Genomic DNA, 14,917 nt, shown 5'->3' on the forward strand with positions numbered 1-14,917 from the left:
TAAATAGTAACAATCAGACCTTATATACAAAGTCACAAAAAGTTGTTTAAAATAAACAACTTATACCAAATAAAGTAGTATGCAATAATGCATTAGACTCCAATAGTAAACACTAAAATTAAACACCAGCAAGTAATAATTAAACTGTTTACACTTATCAGTTACAATAAAGAATTACATCTGCCATGTTTGAAATACACATTATATGGTATGCATGTATTCTGTGCAGTGTTTCACAAACTTTGACTGGCCTTAGTAGTCAATCCAAAATTTGTTGTCAGAATCCTACCCTTGGAAGACAGGGTCTTTGTCTGACAGTACACTCAATAAATGGCAAGCAAGAGCCTGCACAAGGGTTGGCATCCATCTCCCATTCCAGCTGCATGTTCAAAGGACTCTGCAGAGGATGAGTCTGACCCACTTTCTAAAACCTTACATAACTTAGTTGTGTTCCGCCATAAGCTGCTGCTGCTGCCTGGCTAGCCAAAACTGACTGGGATTGGGTGGGGGTTGTGTGTGTGTGTGTGTGTACACACATGCACCTTGCAGTAAACAGGGGTGGTGGCTCCTTGCATACTGAGTACTTTCTAAATGCTGGAAAAGGAGCAGGAAGAAATGAACATCTCTGATGGGGCACAACACCATTCAGATCACCCCCTACCCTGCTTCTGAGCTTATGGGGAGTGGGCCCCTGCTGCACCTTCCTCTCCCCTCCACCCACACAGCTCTGTAGCTTTCATTTCAGTAACCTCTCCCACCTCTTGGAATCAAACTTCCTTCTCCCTCTCCAGCACACCTCTTGGTGCTTGAGCCTCTGCTGCTGTCTGTTCCACAGAACAGATGTTCACCATCTCCCTATAAGTGGCATGGGCTGGAGGGCAACAGGGGTTCCCATGCTGGGCACTCCATAGTGCTGCGAAGTGGGGCACTTGCACACTCAGCCCTGATTAGTGCTGAGCAGAAAGAGTTGGGAGCACACAGCTGGACAGCTGCTTGCAGAAGGGTAGAGTCCTCCACATGCCATGGATTGATTTTCTGCCTGTTGGTTTTACATTTGAGCACATGTAACTGAATACAAAGAAGACAAGTGGCATTTTTCTGCCCATAAGACTACAAGTGGAGTTGTGGGACAGAGGAAAGAGATCCCCCCCCCATTTATGAACACAGGTATGGGTGCAATAAACTCTCTCAGGTAAGCCAGATTTATTGCATATTGTATGTGTGAGTGAGTTAAAAACCCCAAAATGTATTTTATTTTGTACAAGTTATACTGTATACCACTTGAATGCAAAATGCCTCAAAATGGTTGGGAAATGAGAAAGTACTGTCCCTTTTTTAATACAGGAACAGGTGATGACCCTTTCCTACTGTATTTTAAAAATGAAAGCAACCTCTAAAACGCCACAAGACAATTTTATAATTGACATGGCGTGAGTTTTATATCTTGTGACAACGTTCACCTGCATTAGCTTAAAAAATTTGAAAAGCCATTTATACTGAATTTTCTAACATCTCCTATTCTTTAGCATTATTGCAGAGAGAGAAACAACCACAAAAGGACCTTCTAACAAAAATATGGCAAAAGACCTTTCATTAATGAGGATTACATACAAGAATATGATTGTAATATAGCAGTTTATAAGAAAATTACAATCTTTCAGAAGTTTATAAAAACCTGTTATAAAAAAATCTCTGTCCCACAGATCATCCCATTGTCATCTCTGTAGCAAGTGAAAATCAATTACCGTATTTGCTCAAATGTAACGTGCACCTTTTTTGGACAAATTACGTCGCAAAAAATAGGGTGCAGATTAGATTCAATGGTGCATTAGATTCACATAAATACGGTAACAGGTAGGTTGGTATTTGGGAGGGAAGCTTGATGCTTTCTAAAAGAAGCAGACATCTTCAGCCATAATACCAATATGAAGTTCATTCTGTATTTAAATTTATGAGAGGCAAAGCCCACAGGTTGGACTGACCTGTAGGAACAAGCGTGCCCATAGGAATGCCATCACGGGCTTAATGACGTCATTGCACTGGCTTGAGAAAAGCATCACATTACCAAACTATAGTAGCTGAAGACTGGTCAGGCACATTTCCCAACTAGTCCTTTCCACTAACATAGAACCAGGATTTGATTAATCTTCCCAGTCACTCATGTGGGCAAGAAAACAAAGGCCTCTGTGGACCACCCTTTCCTGACCAAGTGAAGTCCAGGTGTTTTGGAAACCCATCAGCCCCAGTAAACATTCAAGGTTCCCCAGATTGTGGGAGGCTGACACATGCTATCACAATCGGCACAGAAAAACCATCCTTCCCCCATGAACTTCCTCTATGTCAGTAAGTAAATGGTACTTTTGCCAGTCATTTCCAATGCAACATTCCAGTTAGTAGGAAAGTACAGTCGAACCTCCAGCTCACAAGGCTGGAAAGCAGACAATTCTTTGCACATTATTAAATATTCAGTTATTCAGTAAATATCTCCTGACAGAAAACATACACGTTTATAAACACAAAAAGTGCAGGTGTTGAACCCTTCACCAGTCACAATATGCAGAAACAGCAAAGATCAACAGTACTGTTATCACATTAAGCAATGACTCCTTGACCTTAAGCACCTTACATGGAGACAAGTCTTACCAGATTTAAACACAGGATTTATTTCCACCTCATAGTCACAATTCCTAGGTACTGTGGGCTAACAGATCTGCAGAGATTATATTTGCATTCCAGCAGCCTTCTACAAAACTTAAGCCGTGTTTTAAAAAGAGGGATGATTGGATAAGCCAATCTGAAGCGGATGGGCTAGATGCATTCTGTAGCTAGAGTGTACTTTAAAAAAAAAAAAAGCCACTCAGTTGCATGACATAATGGTTAGAATGTTGAACTATGACCTGGGAGACGAGGGTTCAAATCCCCATTCAGCCATGCAGCTCACTGGGTGACCTTGGGCCAGTTAACATCTCTTAGCCTAACCTACCTCACAGCGTTGTTGTGAGGAGGAAATGGAAAGGAAGAGAACCATGCACACCACCTTGAGCTCCTTGGAAGAAAAAAGGTGGTATGTAAATGTGATAAATAAAATATGGACTCAGTTTTAGCAAGACCTTAGTTTGCTATGAAATCCACAAACCTGCTTGCTAAGGAAACTTATTTTCCCCATCAAGCAGCTAACCTCTCCCACCATTGTATTGTCACAACCGTTTTGAAATGTCTCCATATATACAGTGGATTTAACAATACTCTCTCTACTCTAAGGCTGTACAATTTATAGCAGGGGCAGGATAGTCTACCCCCCTTATGCCCTTGATTCTCAATAGTAAGTGTACGTCCACACACATAGAGTACCTATGTTGAGCTTTAAAATGGTGTCTGCTTTATGGCTACTACCATTATATAATTTAATTTTCAAAATATGTATTGTTTTAGTGTCAAAGTAGCTAGCATAAACTGCATCTACTGTTTATACAATTAATGTTGGGAGCTGCCAGAATTCTTATCTTTAACAGTGTACACTAGTTATCAACAATAATTTGAACTAGCACGGAGAAAAGAAAAACAGATATTTACAATTCATCGGGTCGATAAGGTGGCGGACTTTCAAATGGCCTCGATGACATAGTGGAAGCTCTGAACTGTTTAGCTGCAAGAATTTAAATCTATAAGAAGAAATGGGGAAAAAAGAAACTCAACTTAGAATATTAAGTCAACCATAACCAAACCATCAATAGTTATACACACCAATATGAAGTTGTAAGTTTCTAAATTACAATAACGGGACAACTCTTTTCAGCAAAGTAGATGTAGACAGCAGAGACGGAATGATTTATGTTCTATAAAGGGTCGCCACATTTTTTGGCCCGTAAGCACATTTACAAATTGGTGAACCCATCATAGGCACACAAACACACCCCATAACAAACCATGCTCTGCAACCAATTATATCAGCTACAATGCTTCCTTAAAGCCCAATTTTAGCAGCATGAAGGGACTTTGAGGACACACACGCACATGCAAGTACCATCCCTGTTTACCATGTATGATATAGGGGCAACTATTTATGTTCCATCTAAATTTACAGGAAATCCCAAGTGTGTTTACAAGGAAGTATGTTTTACTTGGTAAATGGTCTTGCACCTATATAAGTATGCACAGGACTGCAGCTTATGGATACAATATAAACTGAGGCACCCCCTCTCCAATTCTCATAATTAGCTTCCTCATTCATTCCTTTTAATATAATTAAATTGATTCCATCTATTGAAAATAGATTTGGTCAATACTCTTCAATCCAATTCAAACTTTTAAAGATACATCCTTTTATCTTGCTCCCAGACAGCAGCTCCCTTGTTCATTTTAGGTGAGATGGCAGATCTACACATACGCTCAATGGCAGTGTTTTCATGTAATGTTAAGCTATGGTGCATGGTTGGTTTAAACCATACTGTTCATGAGTTGCAGGCTTGTCCATACAGATTATTATGCACTTCCATTTCACAACCCACTCTGGCCAGCTGTGACAACAAACCACAAGTTTTGGCTTACCCTTAAGTTTGAACCAGAGATTCTTGTTTGCTTCTCTCTAAATTCACCATGATGTTATCATGGTTTGTTTGGGAAAAACAACCGACAGAGTACTGGTCTCTGGTTCAGACGTCATGCTAGCCCAAGGCTTGTGGTTTGTAAGTTGTTGCTCCTGTCTGGACAAAGAGGGGAATGTAAAGAAAGCACTCAAGTTGTGGGCACTTCCAAGCTGTTTGCATATTATGGTTAAAAAACAAACCACACACTTTATATGTTTTATGTGATGGATCAGGGGCATTTCACGCAGGGGCATTTGTGTTCTCTATATAATGCCACACTGCACACCAGCATTTCTTTTTAGCATTCCACATTGCTATATTATAAATGTAGGACCGAGCTCTCTTCAGTTTTTAAACATGAACATTTGCAAACATGATCTATGCTCAGATCATCCCTACATTTCATGATTTACGCTACAATCCAAAACACACTTCCCAGGGAGCAGGTTCCATTGAACTAAATGGGATTAATTTCTGAACAAACCTATTCCAGGACACTGGAAAGTCCAACAAACACAAAATCACATTTGGCTTAACAAACATACATACAAAGCAAGGGAAGCAGATCCACCTGCTGTGTGTTCTGGCTATCGATCTACGCAACTTGAAAAATGTGGTATAGATACATATTACTATAATATTCCACCTAATTGCAGTCCCACATTCTGAAGCAATCGCCCTCTTAATTTAGGAATGTACTGGAAACCAACATGCAAGAATGAGAAAACCCCCTTTTAAAAATATAATGTATTCATTTTGTTAACTAAAACTGTGTGTCATGTCTTTGCACAAAATTGGAAAAAATTCAACCAGATCTCAACACTGATAATGCTTACAATTTCAACCCATTCTACCAGCCTGCACTTACACATGCTATTATTTAATTCTGTGACAAGTCTATGTGAAACCAGTTTCCAAGCATTTGACTGATCAGAGTCCACCCTTGGCCAAGACGTCAAACTTATCCAACCTCCCAGTGCATTGTTCAGAACGTGCAATGCTTGATGACGCACTTGCAGGAGTCCTCTAACTTACCAGAGTGTCCTAGTTCTCTGCTTGGCATACAGAACCAGTAGCCTTTAACATGAACCCATCTACTGTATAGCGAAAACCAATTAAAGCATGTTCTTCAACATAACAAACTCGCAGCACAACCCTACAGACATCTGCAAAGAAGCAAGACCCATTGGATTCATAGGGATTTACACTTAAGTAAAAGTGTGCATAGAATTACAGCCTTAGGAAATGAGAGAACAGAAAAGTCAAACAATTAAAGAAAATCATTTATGCCCTCAGGCCACCTATTTAAAAAGATGCCCTCACTGTCGAGATAAAACTGAATTGGAGCAGAGAACAAGGAAATAGCAGGGGGGGGAGAGTGGATTTTAATGTGCTTTAGCCAGTGTAAAATTCCATATTAATTCCTGCAGATTAACAGTAATCCTAACCATGTCTACTCAGAAATCCTATTGAAATCAACAGGTGAATTACTCCCAGGTAAGTGAGATTAGGCTTTGAATTTAGAATACAGTATAAAAGTTTGCCACCTAGGGCTCTAAAGACCTGCCAGACTCACTGCCTTGTTTACAACCACACTTTCAAGAAACACGGCTCAGAGTGAAAGCAAGCTAATTCCTAAATGATAGACAAAAGAACAAACAAGAATTCGTAAGGATCAGGGAGGCTTAAGCACCTGGTCGATGAGCAGTGCTCATTTAAAACTGGACGTGTCTTTGAGCGAATCATATTAGACCAACAACATTCATGCCATTGAACCAAAATAAAGTTCAGGGTCGATAAATTAATATATCTCGATAACGACCGCAGACTTTGCATGAGAACGACGAAGAGGCAGCTGTGGCAAGAAATTAAATCTCAGTTACATGGAGGAAAATTAAATCTCAGCCGCCTGGAGGAAAGAATCGCAAATGAATGTCCTGTGAAGTTTTAAGTTTCAGATAAGCGTCCTGTAAAGTTTTAAGAGGAAAGTGGAGAGGGTGGGGACTAGAGAAGCATGGCTGTCTTCCCCCTTTCTTCCCCACCCACCACAAAATAAAGCTCACTCACAACAGCCAGCTCCAGGTAACCTGAAAGAGCTGGCTCCATCCAGAGCGATTCGGGTTAACCTCACAATCTCAGCCCACGCAGCAAGGCTGAACAGCTTAAGCCCTGGCTTGGGACTCGCAAGCATAAACGAGATATCCCACCTGAAATCACTACTAAGCCTGAGCAAAGTCAGTCAGAGTATAGTTTTCCCACCCCCCTCTTAAAAAAGTCTACACCTATCACGTTTTGGACTCACCCAAACAGCTCCCCAACAAAGAAAAGCGCACCTTGGCTCGCCGATGAACTGCAACCTGCTGCGCGCCTCGCTCTCCCCTCAAGAACTTGCATCTCTTCCTCCAACTCCGCCTCCTCCTCCTTCTCCCCGCAGCCAAGAGCGAGCGGGGGAGCGCCACACCCGAGCGGAGCATGCGCACTGCCGGCACACCTGGGGGGTTGAAAGGGAGGGGGCGGGGTGAGGAGTTCCCCGCTCCCTCGAAACCAGCCAAGCTCGCTCGGGAATGAGAGGCTCGGAATGCGCGCACGGCGTAACCCCATTGGCCCAGCGCCTTCCCTCTCCTAGCTCGGGGGCGGGGCCCGGAATGGGCAAGGGAGTAGGAGAGCGGGAATGCCGCGCGCGGGGATGTGACCTCTTCACCTGATACTCACCTGCCGGCGGCAAACAGGTTGTTCCTGCAAGCGCTTGGAGGGGAGAGAGCGCATTTAAAGGGACATGGCTCCGTCGGGAGGAAGAGGAGCTCCGCTCTCGGCGTCTCGTTCGGGATGCCGGGACGAGACTGGCACACAAAAAGTGCCTCGATGCGCTTACCCAGGTGGGGTGAACTTCGCCGAGACTGCCGCGTCATCCTGGCGTCCTTGAAACCAGGTGTTCTTGCGAGGAATCGCTCACATACCTGAGAGGGGGTGCGGGGACGGAGGGAGGGAGGCGGTTCGTTCCCTCGCTCAGGTGTTGGGTAATTGTCCTGACTCTTAAATTCGGAGTTGTTACACGGTGGTCAAATAGAAACATGTCCACGAAACACCAAACAAAACATGTCCACAAAAAAGACCATTTAAATAACTGGCATTTTAAAAAAACTAAGACGTTTAGAACAATAGGAGCCAACTCGTAGGGGCCCAGGGGCCTTCACCCACCCATAAAATATTTGAGGGGGGCTGCCTGTCCCTCCCCCCAGTTAATGAGCATTGTCATGCAAATAGTGTGCATATGCACATCTTGTGATTGATTATGCGACACAGGCTTACTTGCCTCCTCCCCCCCAATATTTTATTCAAATTATTCACGTTTATTCAACACAGTCTCCACTCCCTCATTTCCAAGAAAACCAGACCCTAGTGGCTGGGGAGGTAAATAATAAATAATAATTTATTATTTATATCCCGCCCATCCGGCTGGGTTTCCCTAGCCACTGGGGTTTATTTTTTATTTTTTTAAGGATATTTATTGAATTTTCACAAAAAACAAAGAGTTACAGTATAAAAAGAAAACACAAAGAAAAAAGAGAGAGAGAGAAAATACATAAAAACATATATAAAAAGATATAAAAAACGTACAAAGATAAATAGAAAAAATTAAAAGAAACAAATTAGTTTTTCTATCTTGATTTTCATTTGCTTGTTTCCCTGACCTCCTCACGCCTCCCTTTTTTGTATTCCCCTTCACATGATTGGTTCAGCAAATCCTTACCCTCTTTCATTTATCTTAACTCTATATCTCAACATATTATAACTATATATTTTCATCCGTTATCAATCCATTTTTACATATTCTTATTAACCTTGTTGCTAATACCACTTAGTTTCAATCCAACATCATTTTAACATTCATTGATTTTACAATGTTTCCGCAAATAGTCTTTAAATTTCTTCCAATCTTCTTCCACCAACTCTTCTCCCTGGTCTCGGATTCTGCCAGTCGTTTCCGCCAGTTCCATATAGTCTTATCACCTTCATCTGCCACTCTTCCAGGGTGGGTAAATCTTGTGTCTTCCACCTAGCCACTGGGGTTTAGTTTACTTGGAATGAGGGATAGTGGAGACTGTGTTGTCTTTATGATATATGTTTGCTTACACATATATACAACCTGAATCCACGATGGAGGGGTTCAAAGCATTAACACCCCAAGAAAGTCTTGCTTCTCCCATACTCACAGCCTTGGATCCCAGCAGAGACCACACATGTCTTATCTCTCTTCCTCTCTCTCTCCCTTTCCAGTTTGCAGCTTTTCTTCCAGCTTCTAGCTCACATAACTCTCCACTTTGGGCTTTTGTCTTTCTAACTAATAGACAATTGAAGAAGGCACAGAGCCACTTCCCTTGTTCCCTTAAGGACCCATACTTAGCAGGCTTTACCAGGCTGCCTGGCTATTCCAAGAATTAGAAGAGGGCTCCCAAGCAATAGAAGGGTCTCCACCTACAGCCTACTGCCCACCCCCACCCCAAACTCATAACATGTTGTTTTTCAGAACTTACAGAATCGACAGTGGGTGTGATTAAATGAGCGGGAGTGTAGAAAGAGGAAGTTGTTATGTATAATTGTTACCCAGTGATTCCATGAGATAAGTTATCAGTTAAAGTGTTCCTGTCTCAGCGATAGATGTAATATGTTTTGGGACTAGAGAACTACAGAGTTTTCTAGAGATGTTTATTTCCATGATGTGCCAAAAATGATGGTGAGCCAGCCACTTATGTATATGTTGCTGAACACCTTGTTTTGTTGACAGAAGTGTTATTTTTCTCATTGAAAAGCACTCATATACTAGTTGGTGGGAAGGCCTTGGCATACAACCACAAAACCAACATGCTAAAATGTTTAGAAAGTCTTCAGAATGAGAGAAATGTGCACAATTAGAAGATTCAGTACAAATCTGCAGGGGGTATAGAGAGGAACATGGGAAGCTCCATTGTGCACTCACACAGACCAAAGAGCCATCCAGCTCAGTCTTATTTACATAACCTTTCCCCATCCTGGAGCCTCCTGAAGTTTTGGACTCCAATTCCCTTCAGACACAGAGAGTGAAATACTTTTTGTTTTCTTTTTTCTTTTTGCCAAGCAGCCAAAACAAAGCAGCCAGGACACACAACAAGGGTAGCCACAGACACGTACTGATAGCAGCAACTTTTAATGTTCCACTGAATGGCCATGAAGTTGGGAATCGGGAAATGGGAGTTTGAGCTTCACCAGGGAGAATTTTGCATGCCCATAAAAAAGTCCTGTCTCTATGATGTAAAATCTTCAGAAAAGCAATTTTTCTGGGTTTTTGTGAGGAGGGTAGTTTTATTTATCTATTTTTTTAAATATATGCAATATTGTGTGTTGTAGCCAACATTGCTATTCTGATCACTTGCGCACTGGAACTCTCCTCTCCTGTGCAGCCCTCTGCACATGCTCAAAATCTGCCTCAGAGAGTTGGGCGGGCCTCCAGAGCAGATTTTGGAGACCTGTGAGGAGAGGAAAGGGAAATTCCACTGCATGGGTGGAACACGACTCACACAGGTTTGGATACAACCTTTACCCCCATGAAATCTAAACTTATTTTAGTTTTAACAGCATAAACAGTATTTTTTATGGCTTAATTAGCATGTATAATCATATTTTGCATATTTATAAACATTACAGAACAATCTGATGCAAGCATACTTTGAAGTAAAAGCATTCTGTTTAGTAGAGTTTATTCCCAGTTCAGTAAACAGACAGGAAGGGAGAGGAGAAAAGGTCAGCCTCAAGGGAGTGTCTCCAAACTAGATCAAAGGTCTCCAGAAGAAGGCAAAGCTTTTTTTTTTAATTAAAAAAACGTTTTTATTAATTTTTATTGGGTTACAAAAGTATGTACAGCATCTCTGCTTTCAGTTCATAGCGTTCTTTCTACAGATTATGATTCATATTCCATGTGAGACGCTGGTGTTAGACAGTAGAAAGTTGGAGGAGAAAAAAGAGAGGTATGGAGAGCCAGCGGGGGGGGGGGGGAGAGAAGTTTCATTCTTCTACATAGTGTATGTGTAAGGTTTTTGTGTCAGCGTCACATGGGTAGGTTCTATTTCTATTCATTTATTAGTTTTTGTTGGCAGCGAGAGACATGGGGAGGGGGGCAGGGCATGATTAGTTGCCTATACAGTAGTTGACTGCAGTGAGTTTTGTTTGAGTGTGTGAGGGGGAGGGGGTTGTTGGGTCAACTTAGCCATATTGATTCATATACTGTTGGTGGGTTCCTGTTCTTGTCTTGTTGGGCTGTGTATGTAATAAAGGGGAGCCACACTGGGATGAAATCGTCCTCTTTTGTTTGTCCCCGTGCTAAGAAGACAGCAAAACTGAGGTTCACATTTAAATGTAGAAATGTATCTTGGATTGGTGTGTTATGCATACACAATATACATAGAAATTTGAATTCTTCATTGTCTCGCACAAAAATCTTTAAACTACGCAGTTTGAGTTGGTTGAGTTAGCATTTCTCATATATATATTCCAGTGGTCCCCCCAATTTCAAATTTTCATGGGCCTTCACATCTCTAGTCAGGGGCTAAGGAGAGGGAGCTCCCAGGACTCAAACCTACACTGCAGATGTCACAGAGCAGGCTAGTTTCAGCAAGCCATTGTCATATCTATGGTCTGAAGGTGCCTTGTTTGAAACCAACCCAGATTGTGGGTTCCACAATTCTCATGGACATCCGATCAAGCTGAATGTTGGAAGATTCAGGAGAGATAAAAGAAAGAACTTCTACACACAAGCATAGTTAAACTGTGGAACTCACTTCCACAGGGGGCAATGACAGCCATCAAACTTTGAGATCTTCAAAAGAGGATTAGACAAATTCATGGATGAGAGTGACATCAGTGGCTACTAACCATAACCGCTGTGCTCTGCCTCACTGCTGGAAATGGTGATTCTTCTGAAAACCAGTGGGTGGAAACCACAAGACGGGAGACTACAGTACTCTTGTGTTCATGTCCTGTCTGCTGTTTCCTACAAATATCTAGGTAGGCACAGTGAGAACAAGATGCTGGACTAGATGGGCCATTGGCCTGATTCAACAGGCTCTTCTTATGTTCAGAAGCATAAAAACAAAAAGCTTCTAAGCTCCCATCTCCTCCCACCATGTGGGTGAAAAGAGAGGAGGGGGAAAGCACACAAGCCCAGGAAGGAGGCATGGGTAATTCACATAGCAGCTAAACAATGGTTTGGTGTTACACCTAAAGGCAGCCAGAGATGATTCTGCAGTTTAGGTGATTGCATACATTCCACTTGAAATGCTTCGCTTCAGTGATGTATCATAGCAGGATAATAAATGAATATGCTTCATTGTTGGGTTATTTATTTATTTATTTATTATATTTATGTATTACCTGCCCTTCATCCTAGGGTGTGTTACAGCACTATAAAATAAAATATTAAAACCAGTTTAAAACAAATTTAGTTATTTCTATTTTGGAATAGGAAATAAATCAATCCATCTGCTTTTGATGAAAACTATACCGGCACACTGTCCCTCAGCTGAAGAGTCTGGTAGCAAAATATTGAATAAAACATTTCTAGGAATACCTTGCCATGTGCTAAACTGAGCACCTGCTGGAAGAGTTTAACAAATTTCCTCGACATGGTTATAAATGAGTAGGCTTCTTGCATAAATACATATATGTATTTGTGTAGATTTAGCAATTAGGAAACTCTTTCGTTCATCTCATGATTCACGTGCTCACAAACAAGTAATTAAAGAGGTTGACAAATCCTAATGATTAAGCATGGATAAGTTCAGCTATAACAAGAGTTGCATCGTTCTATTTAAATATTTCCCCTTTACCTTAGGCTTTCATTTCCTCTTTCTTGCATAATGCTTTGATTCGTGACTTAATAATTTCCCTGGCACCCTTCTCTGACATAATTATATTGAAAAAGAGGATATCAAGCATTAAAGTGAATTGGGAACATACAGATTAAGTTTTGACAGATGTTGGATCCAAAGAGAAAGCTGCTACATGCCCCAGGATAAAAAACCTCAAGGATGGGCCACACACAGTGGGATTGAAATGTATAGTAATGTTTAATTCAGCAGAGATTATTACAATATAAGCATTTCTAAACACCTGCAGCTTCTTGACTTTCAAAGCAGCAGAGCCTGGGTTCAGTATGATAAACAAACTGATATTGTTTATATATCATGCTAATAAAAGGCAACACATTAAACACTTCCTTGCACAATGTACACTTAACAGCAGGAAGTCATTGCCCCAATATTTATTTTAAAGTATTTATATGCTGCCTTTCTGAATAAAAATTCATCTAGGGCAGATTATGTTTTATTATTACTGGTAATTACCTGTCCTTTACCCTAAGGTCAAAGGGCGGGTTACAGCATTAAAACACAATATTAACAACAAATTGAAACAAATTGCAACCATAAAAATAACATGGGTCCTAAAAACATATACCTTGTATGTCAAAACAATATAGCATTCTCCAAAAGCTATATTTATTGAAGATACCAGATGTAATTCTGTGGAGAGGCAGTTCCACAGTTTAAGGCCGTCACCCCCCCCCCCCCCCGCCAGCTCTGAGGACAGAGGAACTACCAAGAGGGTCCCCGCTGTGCTCTCTTATTTTAAAACAATAGTATATCAACTAACCTAATAAAATACCTTCCACGAAACCTCCTAAAGAACAATAAAACAACAATTTCTAGTTCATAAATGCATGGTTCATAACAATATTGGCCAGAATCCAAAGAGCCACTTTAGGAGCTGTTAAGAGCTTCACACATGCCCATTGGCATTTTTGGCTGCTTTTCCTTTGTCTAGCAAAACCCATCACTCCATATCGGAAACTGCTTCTAACAGGTTCAAAAGCACTTTGTAATGTGACATGAAGGGCGATTGCTTCTGTCCAACAAACACTGGTTCAAACTTCCCATGGGAGTACAAAGTTAAGTTTCAGAGAGCTTTAGATCCTAGCTATTGCATGTAGTCGCTTTTTCATCTCAACAGGAACAAAAAAAAGCACAGAAACAAAAGGAAACACGAAACATTCTTCATGATTGAAGTATTAAGCCACAAGTGTTTTTGTGTTTTTTAAATACCATATTGTTCCGTGTATAAGACGCACCCTATTTTGGGGGACTCAAAATTAAGAAAATACACTATGCACTATCTGTGTATAAGACGGCCTCTTATTTTAAACTTCAAAAATTTAGGGAAAAATATAGTCTTATACACATAAAAATATGGTATATTCATATGCATATTAGCAACTCTTCACATTTGCAGCATTCAAATAGTAATGAAAATATGAGTTTCCATTGTACCAATTCTATCATAAGTTTTTAACATGTTCTGTATTTACTTCCCTACTGCCACTGTAAAAAAGAAGCTGAGCCAGCTTTTCCAGAAGTTTGTACTTCTTCCTTCTATACATTTAATGCAACATTTCAGCTTCAAAATAATTATATTATATTAGCTTTAAATATTCTTCTGCAGACAGAAAAACCATCATTTCTAAATGTCCAAACTCTTTTCATTGTGTCTAAAAGAACTATCATTGAATTGTATAACCCACCATGAATGACTTTCTTAATAGCATTCTTAAAAAATACTATCACCACCACCATGTGATCCTTCAACTTTGGTGATTGTACTACAGCATTTGCCATCTTTCCATTCAGGCATTTACCGTGAAACAATTTGACACTGCTGTGGCTCCGGCAGTGCATTGTTAAACATATTTCTAGAACAATGGAAGGGAGACCAGTTTAACGCTTTAGCTCTGCTGTAACAATTCTAACACAGATTTATTTATTTTTAAATTATAGCACACATGCAAGGGATTTTCCATCCTTCATAAAACTGGTCAAGTTAATGTTTGCTTTTCAAAAGAGGTCATAATGTATTACTGAAGCCGAACAATTCAACATTGTGATTTATTTATTCCTCCCGAAACAATAACAGGTTGCTGAGTAACACAACACAACAAAGGCTAATTAGGTGTCCCAGGCAATAGTCTTCAATTCTGAATGTGTCTATTCTTGCTCAAAAGCTGTTTCTCATACTTTAGGTGTTTATGCAAGTGTTCCTGGATGACACTGAATATCTGGAGCCACTTCAGTCTGGGTTTAGACCTGGTTTCAGGACTGAATTGGACTTGGGTCACCCTAATGAATGATCGGGAGAGGGACAGGAGTACAACCTTGTTACTCCTACTTGATTTATCATCAATTTTTGATACCACTTACCGTCATGGTATCCTTCTGGATCAAGTGATTAGATTGAGTATCAGAGGTACT

General features: G+C 40.6%; 1 protein-coding gene across 2 annotated transcripts in view; it reads right to left on the reverse strand.

Moving 5' to 3' along the window:
- The window catches only part of OCLN (occludin), a 30,101-nt gene extending 23,022 nt beyond the window's left edge, over positions 1-7,079 (reverse strand). Inside the window, exons 1-2 of one of the 2 annotated variants that reach the window (XM_083577409.1) lie at positions 6,920-7,079; positions 3,574-3,662 (exon numbers count right to left, since the gene is read on the reverse strand). In XM_083577409.1, coding sequence (XP_083433535.1) covers positions 3,574-3,623 — 50 coding nt within the window. In that variant the 5' untranslated portion in view covers positions 3,624-3,662; positions 6,920-7,079. Of the gene's footprint in view, positions 1-3,573; positions 3,663-6,888 lie in introns of both variants that reach the window. The other variant, XM_083577410.1, reaches the window with a different exon arrangement.
- Between the last annotated feature and the right edge of the window lie 7,838 nt (positions 7,080-14,917).

Source organism: Podarcis filfolensis (assembly GCF_964270895.1).
Source record: "Podarcis filfolensis genome assembly, chromosome: 11".
Classification (NCBI taxonomy): domain Eukaryota; kingdom Metazoa; phylum Chordata; class Lepidosauria; order Squamata; family Lacertidae; genus Podarcis; species Podarcis filfolensis.